General features: G+C 41.5%; 1 protein-coding gene across 8 annotated transcripts in view; it reads left to right on the top strand.

Annotated features, from left to right (window-relative positions):
* The first annotated feature begins 4911 nt into the window (after positions 1-4911).
* The window catches only part of EML1 (EMAP like 1), an 81512-nt gene continuing 67321 nt past the window's right edge, over positions 4912-19102 (top strand). For 2 of the 8 annotated variants that reach the window (XM_032690345.1, XM_032690346.1), the window contains exon 1: positions 4977-5173. In XM_032690345.1, the coding sequence (XP_032546236.1) occupies positions 5107-5173 (67 nt within the window). In that variant the 5' untranslated portion in view covers positions 4977-5106. Of the gene's footprint in view, positions 5174-19102 lie in introns of all 8 variants that reach the window. The other 6 variants (XM_032690350.1, XM_032690351.1, XM_032690349.1 and 3 more) reach the window with 5 other exon arrangements.

Genomic DNA, 19102 nt, shown 5'->3' on the forward strand with positions numbered 1-19102 from the left:
ATTTCACAATAAAACAAAAAAGTAATATCTTCAGTGCTTACAGGCAGGGTAGTGCACTCGACTGGTAGTTATTCTGGTGTGGTTCTGTCACAGACTTCCTGGCTGGACTTTGACTGTGTCATGTTTTCCCTCTCATTTTCCAAATAAGCAAAATAAAGCCAACATTTAGTTCAAAAAGATGGTGCAAGTCTGAAAGCATCAGTGTTTGCTGAGCAGCCTCCCATTTTTGAATAGAAAGAGTCATAGATGTGGAAAGCATTATTCTTTTCATCTTCAAAGCCTTCTCTTTGTATTTATAAATTAACCAATCAGTAAAGCAATATTTTTTTTTTCCTGGGCAGTATGATTAAGAATATTCTTATTAATTATAGGGGAAACTTCCACAATTCCAATATATGTCATTCAAAACAACAGGATGTATACAGGCATATTGCGACATATTTTCATTTGGATTGTAAAGCATCCATACCTTTGATGGTTTCATCCCACATTTGTTATACTGTATTTTTAATGCACTCAGACTGTGCTGGCATAATGGTGATCCTCCTCTCATACCCCATCTTTCCCACATGCATGAACTGTGCTTTGTAGTGACATTCATGAAGCTCCCTGCTGTGGCTGAAACACTGGAGTCCTGCTACTTAGAATGAATGATTATTCCAGTGGTTGAAATGTTTTTCACAAAGGAGAGTGGGGCGGCAAGGCACTTCTTCCTTTCCTACACCACACTAGGAGAGGAAATCTTTTCTTGGGCCTACGATGGGACCCTGACAGAGAACCCTGCTCTAATACCTGGAGATAGTCTTAGCAGTGGGGAAAAGCCACTTCTGAAGAATGAAGAAAATTTATTCACCACATGAAATTCTCTTAAAAACCCCAAACGATCTCAGCTGCTGCTTATTGAAGAGAAAGGGCAAATAAACAAACAAATTTTTTTTAAAAAAATCATCATAAATCAGGATTTCATCAGACTTTAGGAAGCTAAATCCAAAACTTATCCCCAGAGCCCATCTCTGCTAAATGCTGATCTCATCCTGCTAGTGCCTAAACCCAGGCATTGGCTTCCCCGGGGCTCCTGCTGTGTGCAGCCCTCTGCTGCTGCTGCTGCTGCTGCTGTTGCTGCTGCTGTTGCTGGGCATTGTGCTGCCCAGTGCTGCCCCCCTGGCCTCTGCCTAAGCACCATGTCCTCCAACATTGAGGCAGAGCACCGTGCCTGTGCTATGACACCAGCCTTCAGACCACCTAACTCTGAGTGCTGGTGATGGACAGTTGGAAGAAGCGCCCATTTCTTATGCTTTGAATGAGTGATACATGATTCAGGGAGAAGCACACGCCTGGTGCCTCGTGTTTTGGATTGTTATCTGGGCCCATGCACCAAGTGTTGCAGTGCTTCAGCTTTTTAATGAATGAAACATCTGACTCACAGAGGAAAAGCAAAGCTTGTACAAACACAGAATTTAAAACCTTCCAGGCTCCAGCAGAGGCTGCTGCATTAAGTAAGACTGTGAATGGTGAAGTGGACTCTTACATCTTAAATGGAAACACAGTGAGCTACAAAACTGAGCTCAGCTCTCTTTGATCACGCTGCAGTAAACGTGACCTATCAGATGATTGCTAAAGAGCTTGAGGGGGATCTTCCGAAGTTAGTCATGGTAAAATACGTGCTGTAATTATATCCACTGATAAATTTTAGCAAAACCAGCACATTTGCTGATGGTGCTAGATGTTTTGCCTGATTTCTCTAGTTACAATGTTAGAGTGTGAAGCAGCCATCCAAGCTTTCCTGATGTGTTCAAGCACTCAGGCACTGCACTGACCTGAAAGAAGAACCCTCCAGCGTCTGTGGTGAACTGAGCCTTCACCTCCCGTAAACTCTGCACAGAAGGACTCACTGCACCTGATGCCATTAGCAGCTCTGCACAGCAGGCTTTGCCACTGACAGCCAAATCCCAGCATCCTTCCCTTACCAAGTGCTACCATCTCACTCCCCAAACAAGCCCACTGGAGGCAGCGGCATTCAGCACAGACACAGGGGTCAGGGTTGTCCAAGCTACCAGCAAATGATGAAAGCAAATGATCCCTCCTTTTCAGGAACAGGGATACATAAAACATCAAAATTATAAGGAGCTGGACTTTGATGTTCCTAGTGTGTCCCTTCCAACTCAGAATATTCTGTGAATCTGTGATATTTGACTATAGGTCATTAACGGGGAGTGAAAGAAAGTCTTCTTTGTCCTAACACTCCTGAAAATTCAGCTAGGTATGGGTACAAGCGCTTTTGTTCTCACTTAGCAAACAGTCTTTTGTATTACACTATTCAAGACAAGTGAATAAATATATATGTTATAAAATACAGCTTTCAGAAATGTGACATCATAAAGTTTCTGACACTGCCTGCAGTCAACGTGCACAAATGTACAGCAAAAAATCCCTCCCAGATACCCCAGCCCCACTATGTATGGCTCAGGATGCCACATTCCATATATATTCTTTCCCATTTTCCAAAGAACTAGCTTTGATCTGTGCAAATGATGAAGGCTATAGTTTACTGAAAAGTGGACAATTAAAAGAAGTGGGTTTATTGTTTCACCATACCAGCAGAATTCCCAGACACACATTAGTGCATCTTTGTAATCCACTGTTCTATTGTTCCCACAGCCAGACAGAATTTCTTTTTCATTTTGTGCCTTGTCGTGCAGTTTAGTGTAATGAGATTGTAAGAGGTTTCAAAATCATTAAATTATGGAAGTGTTTCTCTTTTCTAACCCTTGTCCTTAGAGTATAATGGCATCATAACAGCATCTGGAGGCTGGTGCCAAGACCATTTTCTGTCATATCTCTGAGCTGATTTGCAGCGTGGTGAGCTGAAAGCCTTCCTTGACACCTTCCCCTCTAGTTTCAGTGGGTAACCTATTGTAAGGTTTTCAATGTTGTATCTCCCTTTAATGATGGATTAGATTTGAGTATCTAAGTGACTTTTAATTTCCACTCTCTGAAATGGAGCTACATTGCCTCTTTTGGGCCTTTCTTCTACTTTGGCAAATGTCATAAAAGTTAGTGGGCTTTTACTTCTCTTATCTTTGTAGCACTCTCACTGACAACACATTTTTTTACTATGAATATAATACTTTTAGATAGCCTAGATTTCATAGATCTTTTTGCCAAAACTTGCACATCTGAAGGAGGTATAGGTTAAGATAACATTGACATCTGATGGTGAGAAAACTCTTGTGCTGAAACTATCTCAAGATGGTGGAAAATGAGCATATTGAAACACTTCTCAACCTCAAAAAGTAATTATGGCAACAATGTTTTAAAATGAAGGAGATTCTTAATTAAAATTTGTATTAAAAAAGAGCTTAATTTTTCTATTATTGCAACTCATCTGCCAAAAGTCCCGTGCATATATGTCTTTCTGCGTGTACAATTTTTTAGAACAATATGGCATCTTTCAAAAGTTTTATGGTTTATGCACAAAAAGGTCATGAGAAAACCTAAGGGCTCTGTGTTAAACATGAGAAAGAATTGTGATTAATTTAAAACACTTAGAAAATCAGTTGGTTTTAGTATTTTTGAAGTAATTTTCTATGCTTTTTTTAGTACATAATTAAACTATCACAATTTCCTGCTATTTATAGCCCATAGCTATAAAATGCAGTTGTTTTTGTCAGATACAAGTTAAGCACAGCAGTCTGGGTAAGTACTTGTGTTGGAGATGACTTCAAACTCTACTGATATTGGCACTGGCAATTCAGGAGGGAGCACTTTTCACTCCACTTTAATATGGAACTGATATCTCTGCCTAATTTTATAGCATACTTTTGTGTTAGCGCTGCCATGGTTTAGTGGTTGGCGAAAAGACTCACATGTACCAAACCCATGCCTGTAAATGGATCCACATGACGGAATTGTCCTGCAAAAAGCTCCTGAAAGGACTGGGGCCTGAAGACATGACGTTTTAATGCTTTGGCGTTTTTCAAGGTGAAAGGTGTTATAGATAACGCAATGCGTTATTTTTCTCATGTCCCTTGAGGAGCTTTAAATAAAAATGCCTTTCAGTCACCGGATACTTCAACATCCCTTAGGACAGAAACTGAAGCCCAAAACGCATCAAAGTATTTTATAATATTACCAGCCACTAGTTTTGTACCACTGCCCTCGTGTCACCATGAATGGATATTATGAACATTCATGGATAAATATATTTTAAAGAGTTAAAGCTATTTTAGTATCCTGTGTTGGAAAAGCGTATCATTCTTCAAACTAAACAGTTAAAATTGTATAAAATGACATAACGAATTACGGTATGTATAGTTCATTTTTGTAAGAGAGTATCAATTACAATGTTATCTTGACAGCTCCATCCTGTAGCCAGCAGAATCGCCACTGAAATCGGCGGAGGGCATAAGGCGCAATAACAGGCAGGCTGTTGCTTCAGCGGGAGAAGCGGGAGGAGGCGAGTGCTGCTGCGGCAGGGAGGGATGCTGTGCTGTGCCGTGAGCTGCTGACCGGCGGCACAGCCGCCACCGCCAAACTCCTGCCCTGCATCCAGAGCCGCTCCGGGCACCTCCGCCCGTGACCGTACTTGGGGTTAAGCCCCGGGCCACCGGCAAGCACCTCCCGCCGCAGGGCCGGGCGGTGTCTCGGCTCTACGTCGCCCCGATCGGGACACCCGGTGCCGCCGTGTCCCGCGGGTGCAGAGCGCGGTGCCCGCGGCTCGCCCCCCTCAGCGGCAGGCCGGGCTCGGCGGGGCCGCTGTGCAGAGATGGCCGCGCCGGCCCCGCGCCCGCCGAAAGCCGCGTCGGCTCGCTCGCTCCCCGCGCCCCGGGGTCCTCCCCGCCTCCCGCCGCCCCGCCGTGACGGTGCGGCCCCGCCCCGGCCCGCCCCGGCCCGCCCCGCGGGTCTCCCCCCGCGCCTCGGCGGCGGAGCGGAGCGGAGCGGCCACCGCCCCAGCCGCGGCGGAGTGAATGGGTTGCCATGGCAACTGAGTGAGGCAGGCAGCGAGGCCGCCGCGGCCCCAGCCGCCTCCGCTCCGCAGCGTGTGGGCGAGCAGGCAGCGGGCGGCCGCCGGGACAGCCGAGGGGACGCCGGGAGCGCAGCGGCAGGATGGAGGACGGGTTCTCCAGCTACAGCAGCCTCTACGACACCTCCTCGCTGCTCCAGTTCTGCAACGGTAAGGGCGGGGGCCGCCCCCGGCGAGCAGCGGGGTCCCGGCGCCCCGGCGGGGCGGAGGCGGAGGCCGGCGCCGGGAAGGCAGCGCCGGGAGCGGGCCTGGCCCGGGCTGCCCGCGGCGTCTGCACTGCCCAGGGCCGCCCGGCTCCGCGGCGTAACTCGGGCAGAGGAGGAGGAGGAGGAGGGAGGAAACTTCATCCCCCTCACCCTCCCCCATTACACGGCGGGAAACCTGCCAGCCCTCGGGGCGCCCCTGCGGGGAACTTCTGCACCTCCTTCGCGGGTATATGCGGAGATTTGTGTGCGTACGTGTTGTGCTATGGATGTGTGTGTGTGCATCTGCCTCAGAGACAGGTCTGGTGTAGCCCAAGCGGTCACCCAGCGCTGCGTGTCTCCGCTGCCGACATACACACAGATACACATATACACATACACACACATGTATAGGTCGTACATTTATATACCAGTGTAGGACGGAGCTCTCCGCGACCCCGAGGGGCGCAGTGGGACGACGCGGCGGGGGCAGGTGTCCTTCAGCCCCCTGCCCGGCCCCGCTCCCAGAGCCCCCCCGGCCCCTGTTGAGGTGTGAGATGCCTGTGCGGAGTTATGAGAGTTGGCCTGCAGTTACTGGTTTTTCCTTCTGCTGTTTTTTTAAGGTAGGGGTTATTGGGGTAGTGGCGTCACCTGGGTGGCAGCGTGACAGGGGAGCTGCCGGGCTGCAGTGACGGGTTGTAAAAAAGCAAGGAGGAGATGAGGAGCTGTAAGTATCCTCACAGGAGGCATTGGAGATTGGCCTGCATAGTATTTGGGATTATTCAACTAAATGGTGTTTAGTGTATTTGGGGGGAAACAAATCAGGTATCCTAAATGTAACAGAGTTCTTCATGGTAAACTGTAATCTCAAAATACTTTGTTTTGATTTGAGTTACTGCTTTCCAGCAGCCAAATTGCAAGCATTCATAGTCTCATATTTCATTGAAAATTGATTTGCGGATCTCTTATTCTTTCACATTTTAGTAGTGGTCTGGCTTTCTACTGCTATCTGAACAGCTGGAGTCAGGTTCATATTAAATTGCTTCATGACAGCAACTGCATCAGTCATAGCTGCCTCTTCTCTTGCAAGATACGAAGATGATAAATTTTACATGATTTTCCTTGTGGTGTGGTGCAAGAAAGGGACAGGTTTGCAGAAAACTCTAATAACTGTGGACCTTGAGATTGTGGGAGCAGTTTTTCAGGACGTCATGAGTTGTGTGTGTGAGCTGTGCATTGTGCAGTGACGCCGTATTTTCAGAGCTCTTCAGGAGAGAAAACTATGTGTGCGGGGGTTGTACGCTAATAGCAGATGCCTGTTTTGCTTAAACTTAATAAATATTTCATTGTAAGTATTTTTTAAAAGAAAACATACAGCAATGTATTTCAAAGTTTATACTCTAAACCATTTATAAGCAAGCTCTCTTCTTACCAAAAATCCCTGGGCTTTGCTTTTACAGTGATCCTGATAGTAGCATGCATGTGAGAGCAGGAGTAGCAGTACTTTCTGAATAGTTTGGAAAAGCAGAGTAGCTTATTCCTGAGCACTGTCCCTCGTGTTGATTTAGTAAATCTGAACACCTATTATACTTTCTGGAGATAAACCATATGTATTTATGCTGTACATAGGTTTTAAAATCTTAGTTAATCCTGAAGTAGTATATTCTAGAATGTGTTCCTGATGAAATTACTTGCTTAGCTGTCATCTCATTGTAGATAGTGAGCTCAAGGGCTGCTGTAAACTTGTATTATTCTGTGTTTATGAAAGAAAGTGGTTGAATTCAAAAGCCTTTCTTTTTATGAGTTAACCTTCAGTGAGACTATATTAAATGAAAGGAGGAATTAAAGATAATCAGACCTTTGAGTACAGCCTTGATCAGGTATTTCACACATGACCCACGAGGAAGAAAATACAGATAGAGGATGCCAGTTCTGAGGTTGAAAAGAGGCAAGGAAAATTGCTTTACAGGGAAGTGGAAAGCTCTTGCAAGTATAATGGGTAGTATGAAAGATGATATGAAGTTGGGAGTGGGGCAGGCATAAAGAAGAACCAAGTGAAGCAAGTAAGTGGTAGAGATATGAAAGACAATATGATTTTAGCATATGGTGAAGTGAAGTACAGAAATGGCTGGTAAGCACTCAAAGTGATCATTGTTGTATGCTGTAAGGTTTTCTGTTCTGAACAGGCTTATTGTTAGCTTTACAAGGAAAGACATGATGGGATTTTTCTGATGCTCCTAGACAGAAGAAATGATAAAGATACTACCTGTACATATTGTTTCAAAAGGTCAGGATGCAAAGGCTGTGCTCCTGTAAAAATAACTGCAGATCACTTGCAGGGTGGCAACTGAGGTCTAGCCTGGGCCAAAGGTGGCTGCAGCTTCTCCCACTTCTCAGTCCGTTCTCCTTGTTTGGAATGGGTGGGAGCCAGAGAGGGGATGGGGAAGAAGCGAGCAGTGGTGGGCAGGAGGTTGTGATGGGAATGAGAGAACAGGATCTTGGCTAGTGAAGGACCTGGTCAGGGAGGAAAGAAGTAATGTGAGAGCAAACTGGCCCCAAGACTCCCTTTCTTTCTAGAAAGGGCCCTGGGTTCAGAAGAATTTGGGTCTTCACTCATATGCAGGTCTAGTTTGCATGATTGTTTAGTGATGTATTTCTACGGCTTGTGATGAGTAAAAAATACGGTAGATGGAGAAGGAAGGAGGTGAGAAATATATGTTAGTTTTGAGCTGCATGTCTAAAATCTAGGGCAGATATTTAGCACAGCTAGTTCAAAGACACCTAGTTTCTTCAAACTCTTACAGAGCAGTAAAGGTACGGTTGGCACTTGAGAAACATTGCGTTAATGAACACGAGTGTCAGTCTGAGGTAACATCAAAGCAAGAAATACAAACTTCCTATGTGATTTTAGGCAAGTTATTTCATTCTTGATGCCTTAGTTTCCTTAGTTGTAAACTCAGTGGAAAGTGCATACTTACTTTGGAGGAGTTTATCATATTTATTGATTTGTTTGCTATCTCCTCCTTTTCAGGAGACGGTCTTCAGGCGCACAAAATGTTTTGCTAGTGTCTGTGCCTGTTCTGTTTGTTTGTTTATTTTTAAGAAAGACACTAAAGTAACTCATCTTAATGCCTAAGGACAGTACTCAACTTACATCTCACTTTCTTGGTAATGAAATACACTCTGGGTTTATTCTGCATGTTGAAAAGTAAAGCTTAGATAATATTAACTGTGCCTGGAATTGAAGTAACTTTTAGGTAGAAAGCCATTATGTTTATTTACAGTTAGTCAGGGTGTTAGCCATGTGTTATTTAAGCTGAAGGTATAGGTGATAAGGCAAGATAGGTTTGAGGTTTTTAGCATCAAAAACTGGTGGAGAGAACCATGCTGGACATGAAACTCTACAGAACAAGACATACTGGGATTATAGACAGTGCTCATCTTGCCTCCAGCTGATTTACTGAGCTGCAGGAGTGATCACTAGTGATTACAGACTGGCTGGGAAGGCAGGTGGAGAGTGGGCAGAGGTTCGTGGGTCCTCTGACCACAATTCCCCAGCTATTTATTCTCTATCTGCACAGCCTTCACCACAGTAATTGCTGTGGGCAGGATTATTAGGTATGTGAAATGTAAAGGGTGAGATCTGGGATTCCTGCAAAATGCCTCTGTAGACTTAGAGATGGAAGTGAGAATTTATCTGTGATTCATTTGGAACTTGCAGCATATTTTTAATATCCTTCATATGGCCAGTGGGAAAACCGTAGCTGTCAAGCAGCCATTTCTGCAACCACAGATGCCCTGTTTGACAGAAGCTTCAAGTTTAGAGTGTCTGGGTAAAGCGGTAAAAAAAAAGCGTGGAACAAATTATTTCTTAATGAAATTGATTTTTTTGGCAAGGGATTCCATAATATTAACTACAGTTCTGTTTAACAGATTACCCAAAGTGTTAATAGAAAAATTTAGAGTTTGAGAAAATTTTAACTTGATACAAATTATATTACCATTTATTTTAAAAAAGAGTAGAATAATAAAAAAAACCTTGAAAAGTAATGATTCCTTTGCTTTCTCCTGCCAAAATCACTTAATCATAGGAATTTTGACAGCTAATAGTTTTGATAACTGTCAGTCACTCTTCCTTTTAAGTCAAGAAAAGTAAACTGTGTGACTCAGTTTTTGTCAGTTTATTTCCAGTTTGCTTCTGTCCTTATCCACCATTCCCAAAAATAAATGGAACATATGTACCTCTTCTCTCCAACTCCTGTGTCCACAAGTGGAGCGATGCCCTGTCGGTGAGGAAGTGAACGCCACAAACAGGAAATCTGTATGGACAGTGTTATTCTGGCAGCTGTCTCTTCTTTCCCACTTGACTCTCACACTTCCTCTCCCTCACCTTCCGAAATGCAGCCACTTACCCTCTTCCTACAGCTGGACCAGAATCCCACAGGGTAGAATGGGTTGGGGAAGGAACAAAGGTAAATTGAGCCTGTAGCTTTCAGGTCACTAGTTCAAATCTGTCAAGGGCTGGAAGAGACTGTAGTTTGTTTTACTGTGATCACTTCCTAGGAATAATGCAGAGCAAAATTGGATTTAATTTGGTTCTCACTGGGCAGATTCATGCACTGTGTGTATGAGAAGGTGTTGCAAGCATGTTTAAAAAGATGTTGCAAAAATGTTAATAGCATTACTCATGTTGTTTTTCTCAGAAGTCCGTAACAACACAGTCAGGCAGACAAACCAGGCTTTCTCACGTTTCATCTCTGGACCTGTTCTCTCCAGAACAGCAGCACATTTTGAATTCAGGCGTGGAGAAGATACCCTACTTGAAACTTCTGTCAGCTTTGTAGGGCAGTGGAAGATTTTATTACCCAGCATTGCTTGGACAGCATTTTATTAATTTATGTTTCAATGAGATTTGTTCTGGCTCTTAGAGTTGAACTCTTAAACGTAATGCTGAATTGGACTCTACATTGTGTCAGTTTTATGCATTTTGGAGCTATATGGACTAGTAGCTGATTCTAGAATGTTTTTTCTTCTATCCTGGAGTAAAGGGAGGGGTGGCATACAAAAACACTTTTTTTTTATCTGTATGTGCAGTAATTGAATGCAGAATAAATAAGTATGCTATGAATTAAAAATAACTTACTGTAATGGACACTTGCACAATATATATTGTTAGGCTATTAAAGCTCGAACTGTTATTACTAGTAAGACACTATATAAGTAAACTGGATTTGTTGCCCTTTAATTAGCTATTTATTTCCAAATCATGAATTATTAACACTTGTTTTAGTTGAATGAATGACTGGCATTAATTATAGTTACTGGAATTTAATTTTTTCCTTTTTTTTTTCTTTTTCTAACTAAGCTTCTAAAAACAAATGAAAATGTAGACCAGTCATGAGAGAATCCTTCAGTGATAGTCAAACCTCAATAGACAATATGTGTCGTGGTAGTAGTATGGAGAGAAACTACAAGTATCAAGTATTTTGTCATGAATAAAACAACATACAGAATTGCAAATTAAAGCATTGGGCTCTCAGCAGAAAACCATGCTTTATCTGATCTTCAAGGAGTGTTTTAAAAATTTAATAGGACTTTACAGAGCTGATAAAATATGTGTTTTAAGTTCTAATTAAGAATAGCAAAACTCAAATTCTTTTATTGAAGCTTAAACCATGTGCAAACAATTCAAATAAGGATTAAAATTATATTAAAACTACAATATTAAAAAGTGAATACGTGAGGAGACAGTGAGGGAGTACACCAGTCAGTGACATACATTTTAATAGGTTTTATCCTGACTTTTCTCCTGTTTCTCCTTTCCTTAGAAATTTAAGATGAAGATGTTAAGGTTGATGCTGCGGTTCCTTTGTCAAGAGAAATTTTGCAAAGCTGTAATGAAGAACCTGTCTTTTGATCACTAAAATCTTAAGGATGATGTGAGAGAATAAGTAGGAAGGTTGCATGAAGCAGTATAATGACTACCTTTTTTTGGGTGCTTGCTGTTTGCAAATGACACTAATTGGGCAACCATAAGGAATTATGAAAGCTTCGAGGGAGTGCAGAAGGAGCTATGGATGATGCTCTTCTTCCATGAAACACAATTTAAAATGTTCTTCCATTACATAATTAAAATGTGGATGTAGCTCCCTGAGGTTTTTTAAGGAGATGTGGTGGGGATAATGATATGTTAACATGATTTCCCTAAATTAATTATTTGGAAAGTAATTAAGTGAGATTGTCCACACTCCATTACTTCCAAAGGGTAAAATCTGACACAGTCCATCATATTCTTGTCTTGCTTTGAAATGACTGAGTATTGGAGATCCCTAGCACTGGTTTTAGGTATTGTGAAATGTAAAAACTAATAGCATTTTTGGATTTAAAATCTGAAATAAACACCTTACTGTGATAAAAGCATTTTGCATTTCTTAACAGCATAGGCCCTGTATTTGATTGGAAACTTTCATGAGGTTCCTGCAAACAGGAAAGATGAAATGTTTTCTGTTTTTAAGTATAACTTCCGTGATCTGTTGCAGACCAGTATGTGAAACATTGTTACTGGCTTGTCTGAGAACTGTGTGTGAACAGGAGCCTAAGCTAAGCTTTGAAATGTGAAGTTCGTAAGGTACAGAATAGATGAGCACATTTCAGTATGTAAATAGAGGAATAGTCTTTGTTTCAAGTTAGTCAAGGCAAATATTTTAAAATGAAGACTTTGTAAAGAACCTTGTATTTCATGAAAACTAGATGTTCCTATTTCTTACAACTGTGTTGAAAAACACAGCAAACTGAAGCAACCTTTGCCATTTCCCACTGCAGCTCCTGTACTCCCAAGTGGGCATGACTGGGCAGTGGTGTCTAGAATTTCCTTGAGGTTGTTGAAGGGTTTTGTACCCCAAAATCAGCAGCATTAGGAGCAGCTCTTATTTTATCTTTTCTCCTTGGGGAAAAAATCACCCTGAAACCTGAGAAAGATGCTGACAGACAGTCAGTTTTGTTTTATTTTATGTTTACTAAGACTAGTTATCACTTTGTTGCTTCCTTTTCCCCTTCCCTGTCCAGAGTTTCACAGGCTGTTTTACACAGACCTGTTGCTGCCTAGGGAGCATCCTTCCATCTCCCACATGGAGATCTCACTTTATAGAGCTTGCAGGATCTGACAGGTGGGTCCTTCTCCTGACCCTGAAGTAAGTAAGTCAGACATAATGTGTTACAGGACATGGTCCTGCCACTCAGTGTCTGATGAATGGCATGTGCTGGGATGGTGGTGGAGGATGGGATCTTGGAGGTGGGAGAGGTCTGTGGCTACATGGGTGGTCTGGCAAGGCTGGCTGGGCTGCAGGGGGCAACGAGGTCTTTATCCAAACTGATAAAAACCTTACAGGCATTAGCATATCCTGAGGCTCAGGCCACTCTTTATTCAAACCAGTGTCTGCGTTGATGCCTTTTGCTTTACAGCTTCCAAATATAGGCCAAAATTATAGGGCAGTGACAACCAGGACTATGCTCAAATGATCTAAAAAATCAGGCCATCCTTTCTAGGTTCCTAACTGTGAACCTAAAAGAATTTTGTATTAAATTTTAGAATTGAATTTAAGGAGTTTATGTCCATGCATTATATGAGGCAGAGTTATAAAGCACATTTAAAACATCTCAGTGTAACACAGTAAACAATTACTGATGTGATTTGGGGTAAGAGGCAAAATTGAGATATTGTGCAGCTGATAAGAGTTTGGCTGTGGACTTCAGTAGGACTGCAGTTTCAAGCTGTGGAAATACTTATGGCAAACTTCAGTTGAGTCTAAGAAAATAAGGATTCTTAGAAATTTTGGTTCTCGTAGTAAAAAATACACACCACTGTAATTTAGCAAACCCTGTATAATGCCACACACAGAGGGAGGTGTGAGGGTAGGTTTTTTCTTTTTCTCCCTTTTATACTAGACAACGTGTGTGTGTGTGTGTGAGAGAGAGAGACAGAGAAATCCCAGTGGTAGCCATATTTCAGTATGGAAATAAGTGATTTCCTCTGTGTTCAGAAGTTTTAATGAACTAATTAAGGGTCCTCCGGGACCAAATATTTTATACATACAATTTTTAAGTTAAGTATTTATATGTTTTGCAAGGCTTGAGGCCTTTCTCTACTGAGAAGTGAGGAAAGATCCATTATTAAAATTTTGGGGTTTGGTGTGCGGTCTGGCAGACGTGTAGGCTGGTATACGTGTAGACGTATACCTTTTCTTGAATGGTATACTGCGAGATCTTGCAGCTGAAGAGCTGAATACTTTAAAAGAGGTATATATAAGGTATATATAGCTCTGTGATACTGTATTTTAGCACTGTGTCTACATTAGCTCGGAGTGTGGGACAAGAGGAAGAAATCTGTAACGCAAAATAGTTTGTGGTGAGGACTTAGGTATCCATGTGTCTCTGCATTTATTGTGGACTAGGTCTAACCTGATGCTGTCCACCGAACACAAATCAGCACTGGAGCGCTCCTGGAGTGCGCTTCCAAAGCTTGGCCACTCTGTGAAATGAAGAGGGGTGATGGGTGATGATCACTGCATGAGCACCCTCTGGGTCCAAACTGAAATATGAGCTGTGGCAGGTGAAGCTGGGGCAGTTGTGCTGTCGTCATCTTTGAGAGATGTTTTCTTCCAGTCTCTAGTATCCAACCATCTTTCCTTCTGTTTTGGGAAGTAATATGGTCGGTACACCAATGGAGAAGTTGCTTACTCATTGTTCCACTCTCTTTTTCTTGAGAAGAGATTCTGGATATCATGAAGAAGAGACCCCAGGACTTGTATTGGGCTTGAGCATGTCTGTAGGTCCAAAGATTTATTAACAATTTCTTTATCAAAAAGATCATTATGGGCATTGATCGTGTTCAGAATTGAAAATTAAAAACTCTGAACTTCTTTTGAGCAAGGTTTAATGGATCAGACAGAACTAAAATCAAGGCTTTACATTTAAAACAGTTCTACTTTACTGAGGGATCTAAGCCCAGTCACTTTTCTGGGGGGGTGGGAGGAAATATGGGGGTAGCAGTTTACCTGTCCTTTTTGTTATTTAATAGCTTGGTGTTTCCACCTCTGCTTTTACAGGTGAATAAACAGGATACAAATAGTAAGGGTTTTGGTTATGGGATTCCCTCCCCCCATTATTATTGATTATTGCATAATGGTTCTCTCCCCCCATTATTATTGATTATTGCATAATGGTTTTGCTTAGATTGTTTTTGCTGCATTGGACAGTCTGTTATTTGAAAGACTTAGAATAAGCATGTTATCTGTGCAAGCCTGAAAAAAAAATTGGTTCTGACTATCATACCAGTAGTGTTTTGAAACAAATTTATAGTTGAATTAAATCATTAGTTAGTTGAATGGTATTTCAGCTTTCTTTTATGACCTGGATACTTTGTTTTGGTTTTTGGAAAGAGTTAAAAAAGTGAATTGTGGGATTAAATGTTCAGCTATGGAATTGAAAAATGTTTGCTGCTAAATGAATGCTTTATAACTAAAATTCATGAAAGCTGGAAAATATATGTGTTGGTATGGTCTCCCAAGAGCAATATATTTGTATCTACTCACTCATTTTTTATGGAGTACACAGTTGTAAGGCATTAAGGTGAAACTTTACAGCAGAGAACAAAGTAGTGTGGTTTATTCCAGCATTGTCTCATGTGTAAGTTATTTGAGAGATTCCATTATGTAGCTGTCATTCCTAGGTGAGATACTCTTTCTGAGATCGTAGCTTCTGTGAAGGCATATCTCTGGTTGATTGGTGTGCTTATTTCTAAATTTTGTTTAAATAGAGGGAGTCTATACCAAGACAACCTACCACTCCCCACCTTCCCAGAGGGCAAAGCTGAATTGAAAGAACCTTTTCTCCTTTTATCTTCCCTTTTCAAATAAAATTTACCTTGTTTCTGATGCATACGTTGTAATAAAATCTTGCTACTAACTTTGAAGATGAGTAGCACTATGTGATAGTGTTTCAACTGTTTCAATTAAATGGAAGAATACAAAGTAACATAAATGGGGACACTGAGGGATGTTAAAGATGACAGGCTCCGTCCTTCAGATGCTATGTGATAAGAGAGTGTATAGGGTAGCTTAGGAGTAAAGGTTAATAAACCTGAGAGCTGTGGGAGCTGGAAGATAGTAGTGTAAAATTCAGGAGACTGAGGTTAAGTGGATTTGGGTCTCAGGAGCAAACCTGATGCCCCTGCCCCCTTGTCCATTCCCATTTTCAGCTCAGGCTAATCAGCTGATGTACAGCTTGGGCTGACAAGCCATCCTGCACTGAGCGGCTGCTTGGGAGGAAGGACTTGCTTCCCCTTCCCTCACTGGCTGTCTGGTTTTTACCCACTTGACAGACTAAATTGTCAGAGTTAGTTTAACATGCTAACCTAACAGAAAAAAAAAATGAAAAGCATGTAGCATCCGTGTGTGGTACTTAGCTTTTCCTTTTGCTGAGTTAGTTTTCTGCCAAGTTGGACAATTAAATCAGCTTCCAGAGGCAGCAGAAGATAAATTGTAGGACTAGCGGGTGCTGCAGGCAGACTGGGGGCTTCTGGATTGGCCATTGTGCCTTGTGGAAGTGGACCCTTGCTTTTGTCATTGCAGCTGCTTGTGGCACCATGTGTTGCACAGCATCAATAAATTAATTCCAGTTAGAAGTGTTGCCCATCTGTTATGTATTGTAGCAGGTAGAAGTGATCCCTTTTTTTTCTGTATTGTGCCAGGCGTAGTGGTGGTAGCAAACTTTTAAAATAATGTGTAAGGGAGAGACAGGCAGCTGCTAGAAGACTAATAAAGAGGCAAAGTACTTTTTGACTGCTATAAATATGATTGAAAATTGAATTAAAGGTTCGTAGATGTGGAAAATGACCTATGCATCATAAATTTCATTTTCAATCCAGTTACCCATTCAAAGCAGAGTGGACTAACATAAATCTTTTACCATTGAGATTCCTGCCTTTATTTGGTGAATGTTTAGCTTTCATAGTTGCTTTCCATATGTCTATGTGTGTTTTGTTGTTTCTTTTTCTCCCTCCTTGGAAGCTTTGAATCTCAGTCTTTTTTGTCATTCTTCTTATGTGCTTTGCAGAATATGACATCACATTTTATTTAAAAAAAAAAAAAAATCGTTGCCCCAGGCACACAGGTGTACTCAATATTTTTTTACACAGGAATTTTAATTAGTAATTGAACATCACGTACCTTTTTTCTTGCATTTTGGAATTTTGTAACTATGTATTTCTTATCATTTTCTTTTATACTTTTGAGAGAGAAGTAAAATTTCTATCAAAACAACACTGATATCTTCTTTCTTACGTTATCTTAGTTGGGAACATACTAGTTTCAGGGCCATGTTAATCAGATTATTCCTCAACCTTTTAGGAAAGGGCATACCCTAAAACCAGAATGAATCAGTAACAAACATCATCAGTGTGATGCTGCTGCTCTGTTCTCAGAATCAAATCTGGCTGAGTGCAGGTGAAGCAATTCTTTTGATTACAGTAGACTCATTGCAAGGGGAAGAGGAAGATCTGCAAGATCTCTGTGCACTGAGAAATTTAAACACAAATACTCTTGCAGGAGTTAGTAGTCATCTTCAGTGGTCCCATGTAGTAAGGCCTGGATTAAAAACTTGAAAGAGAGCAGTTTTGCGTCCTGTTACTCTTCTTTGCTTCCAAAAAGATGAAATAAGCCTAAAGCAGCTCCGGTGATTCCTGCAAGGCTCTGTAGGATTTTCTGAAGCCCAGAAGCCGTTTGGTCGATGCTGGGTTATTAACCTTGGTAGTTGTGACTCAGAAGGTTATGAGAGATTTGTGTGCATATTGTTCCAGGAGGGAGTAACTTCAGGGCTTCTCCTCTTTTCTATTTTTTTTGTTGGTTTTTTTTTTTAGTTTTTAATTTAAAAAACTGTTTAGCCTCAGGGAGCCCTCTAAATCTAAGCCTTTTACTGCCTCCTGAATTTGGCAGTTGCTTTTCTTGGTTTAAGTCTCTAGGCATGTGTGATGTGAAGCTTTGAAGAAGCTGTTGCCTGGCTGAAGCCTCTCTGGGGGCAAGGAGAAGGATAATAAAGTTTATGCTTTTGACATTTTCCTTCTTTCCATCATGCAGATATTTTAACACAAGTGAAACAGCTGATTTTTAGTAAGGACCTTAAAATTACAGAATTGCTAAGACTGTCTCTTCTATGGTTTGCTTTTAATTTGGAACAGTTGCAAAAGTCAGTGGTGTGGAAAGCTACATATATTTTGTCAGTGTTTTAATATATGGCATTATAAACTGGTTAATCCATTTAAGAAGTGGAACAAGAGATTCAAGGGGGAGATGTTTCAGCCCTATTTTCTTAGATGATGCCCAATGGACCACTGACAAGTACCAGAAGAGGCGAGGAAAGATATTTGTAGGGGGGGGGGAAAAACCCAAGTTTTTGGATCTTTGTAATTCTGTTTCTGCATGATGACTGCCAGTCCCATGCTCAGCAAGCAAACAGTTGCAAAGTCTGTGGCAGTCTGTATCCCAAACAGCAAGCACCTTCACCTTTCCTAGCAAGGCTCTTCAGATGCTATTGAACACTGCTCACGTACTTCCTCCAAGAATTAAATGGATACAGGCCACCTTTTCCTGGCTATTCCTAACTTTTTTCCAGTCTGAGTTCCTTAAAATAAGTGTCTTGTGGGAGTGGATTAGAAGTAGGACGAATACATCAGGGAGGAAAAAAGCTATTTCAAACATCTTGATTGTGACAGGTTCTTTCTGTTTGGGTGTTCACCCAGCTGTGGCATAGAGCACTTCTGGCACTGCACTGGTTTGTATTAACTAAGTTTACTAGATTTAGTAATGGCTAAAATATATAAAGTGATTTTAAAACAATTGGTGTTCTGCAGCCATCGCTCAGTTTACTGGGCTGTCTGGGTTCATCTACTGCAGAGACTGTGCACTGTGGAAGCTTTATCTTTACTGTAAATGTAGTAGTAAGGGGTTTTTTTTTTTTAGTAGAAACTTCATTTGTCTTAAAAAACTAGTGTAAATGATCTGGGTTTACCTGCAGTTTATTGTAGTACCTTTTGTTCTGCAGCATAAATAGTTATACCTGTGTAAAAATTGGAAGTCATTTTGTGCTGCAAACAGCAATTCTGTAACTCCGCTGACAAGTCAGCACCTTGCACAGTTGTGAAATCTTTCCTCTTTTTTCCAGTTACAGCTGGGAAAAACTGACATGTTGTTGCTCTCGTGAGTCCCTGTTACCTGTCCTTCAGCGAGCTGTGGTTGAGAGCTGCATACTAAATGTCAGTTATCGTATGGTGCAATCCGTGTGAGTAGAATTCCCACTTCCACAGCTGTGGGAGTGGAAAACATGGAGCAGTCAAATAAGACCAGGCCCCCAAGGTGACTGGTGCAGAGTGCACTGAAGTCCAGGGGATTCTTCTGACCTTTTGTAGGCACAAACCTTGGGAAAGAAATGAGCATTGTTAAAAGTGATGACATCTTTCAGATGATAAAAGTAGCAGCTTAAAAAAAAAAAAAAGCTTTTGACACTTTTGACAGGCTTGTACATGATAATTAGATAGTAAAAAGAAGGTGTGGGTTGGCAAGGCATTAGATATGAATGATATGCAGGTTCGTATCCATTTTACTTTAAGCAGTGTTGCGCTGAAGATGAAACCCTCTGAACAGTTGTGCAAAGCAGAGGTTTTAAAGTGAAAACAGATTGTATCCGTTTGAAATAATCCAAGGAAAGCTGGAGAAAGCTACTGGCACTCTTGCTTCTATTTCTGAATAACTCCTTTGCTTCAGTAAGAAGTTCTTAGTACAGCATATTATGGGTATAATCTTAGAACTGTGTGCATTAGCTTCCAGTTACACCCAGTATCTTATTT

Source organism: Chiroxiphia lanceolata, chromosome 6, assembly GCF_009829145.1.
Source record: "Chiroxiphia lanceolata isolate bChiLan1 chromosome 6, bChiLan1.pri, whole genome shotgun sequence".
Lineage (NCBI taxonomy): Eukaryota > Metazoa > Chordata > Aves > Passeriformes > Pipridae > Chiroxiphia > Chiroxiphia lanceolata.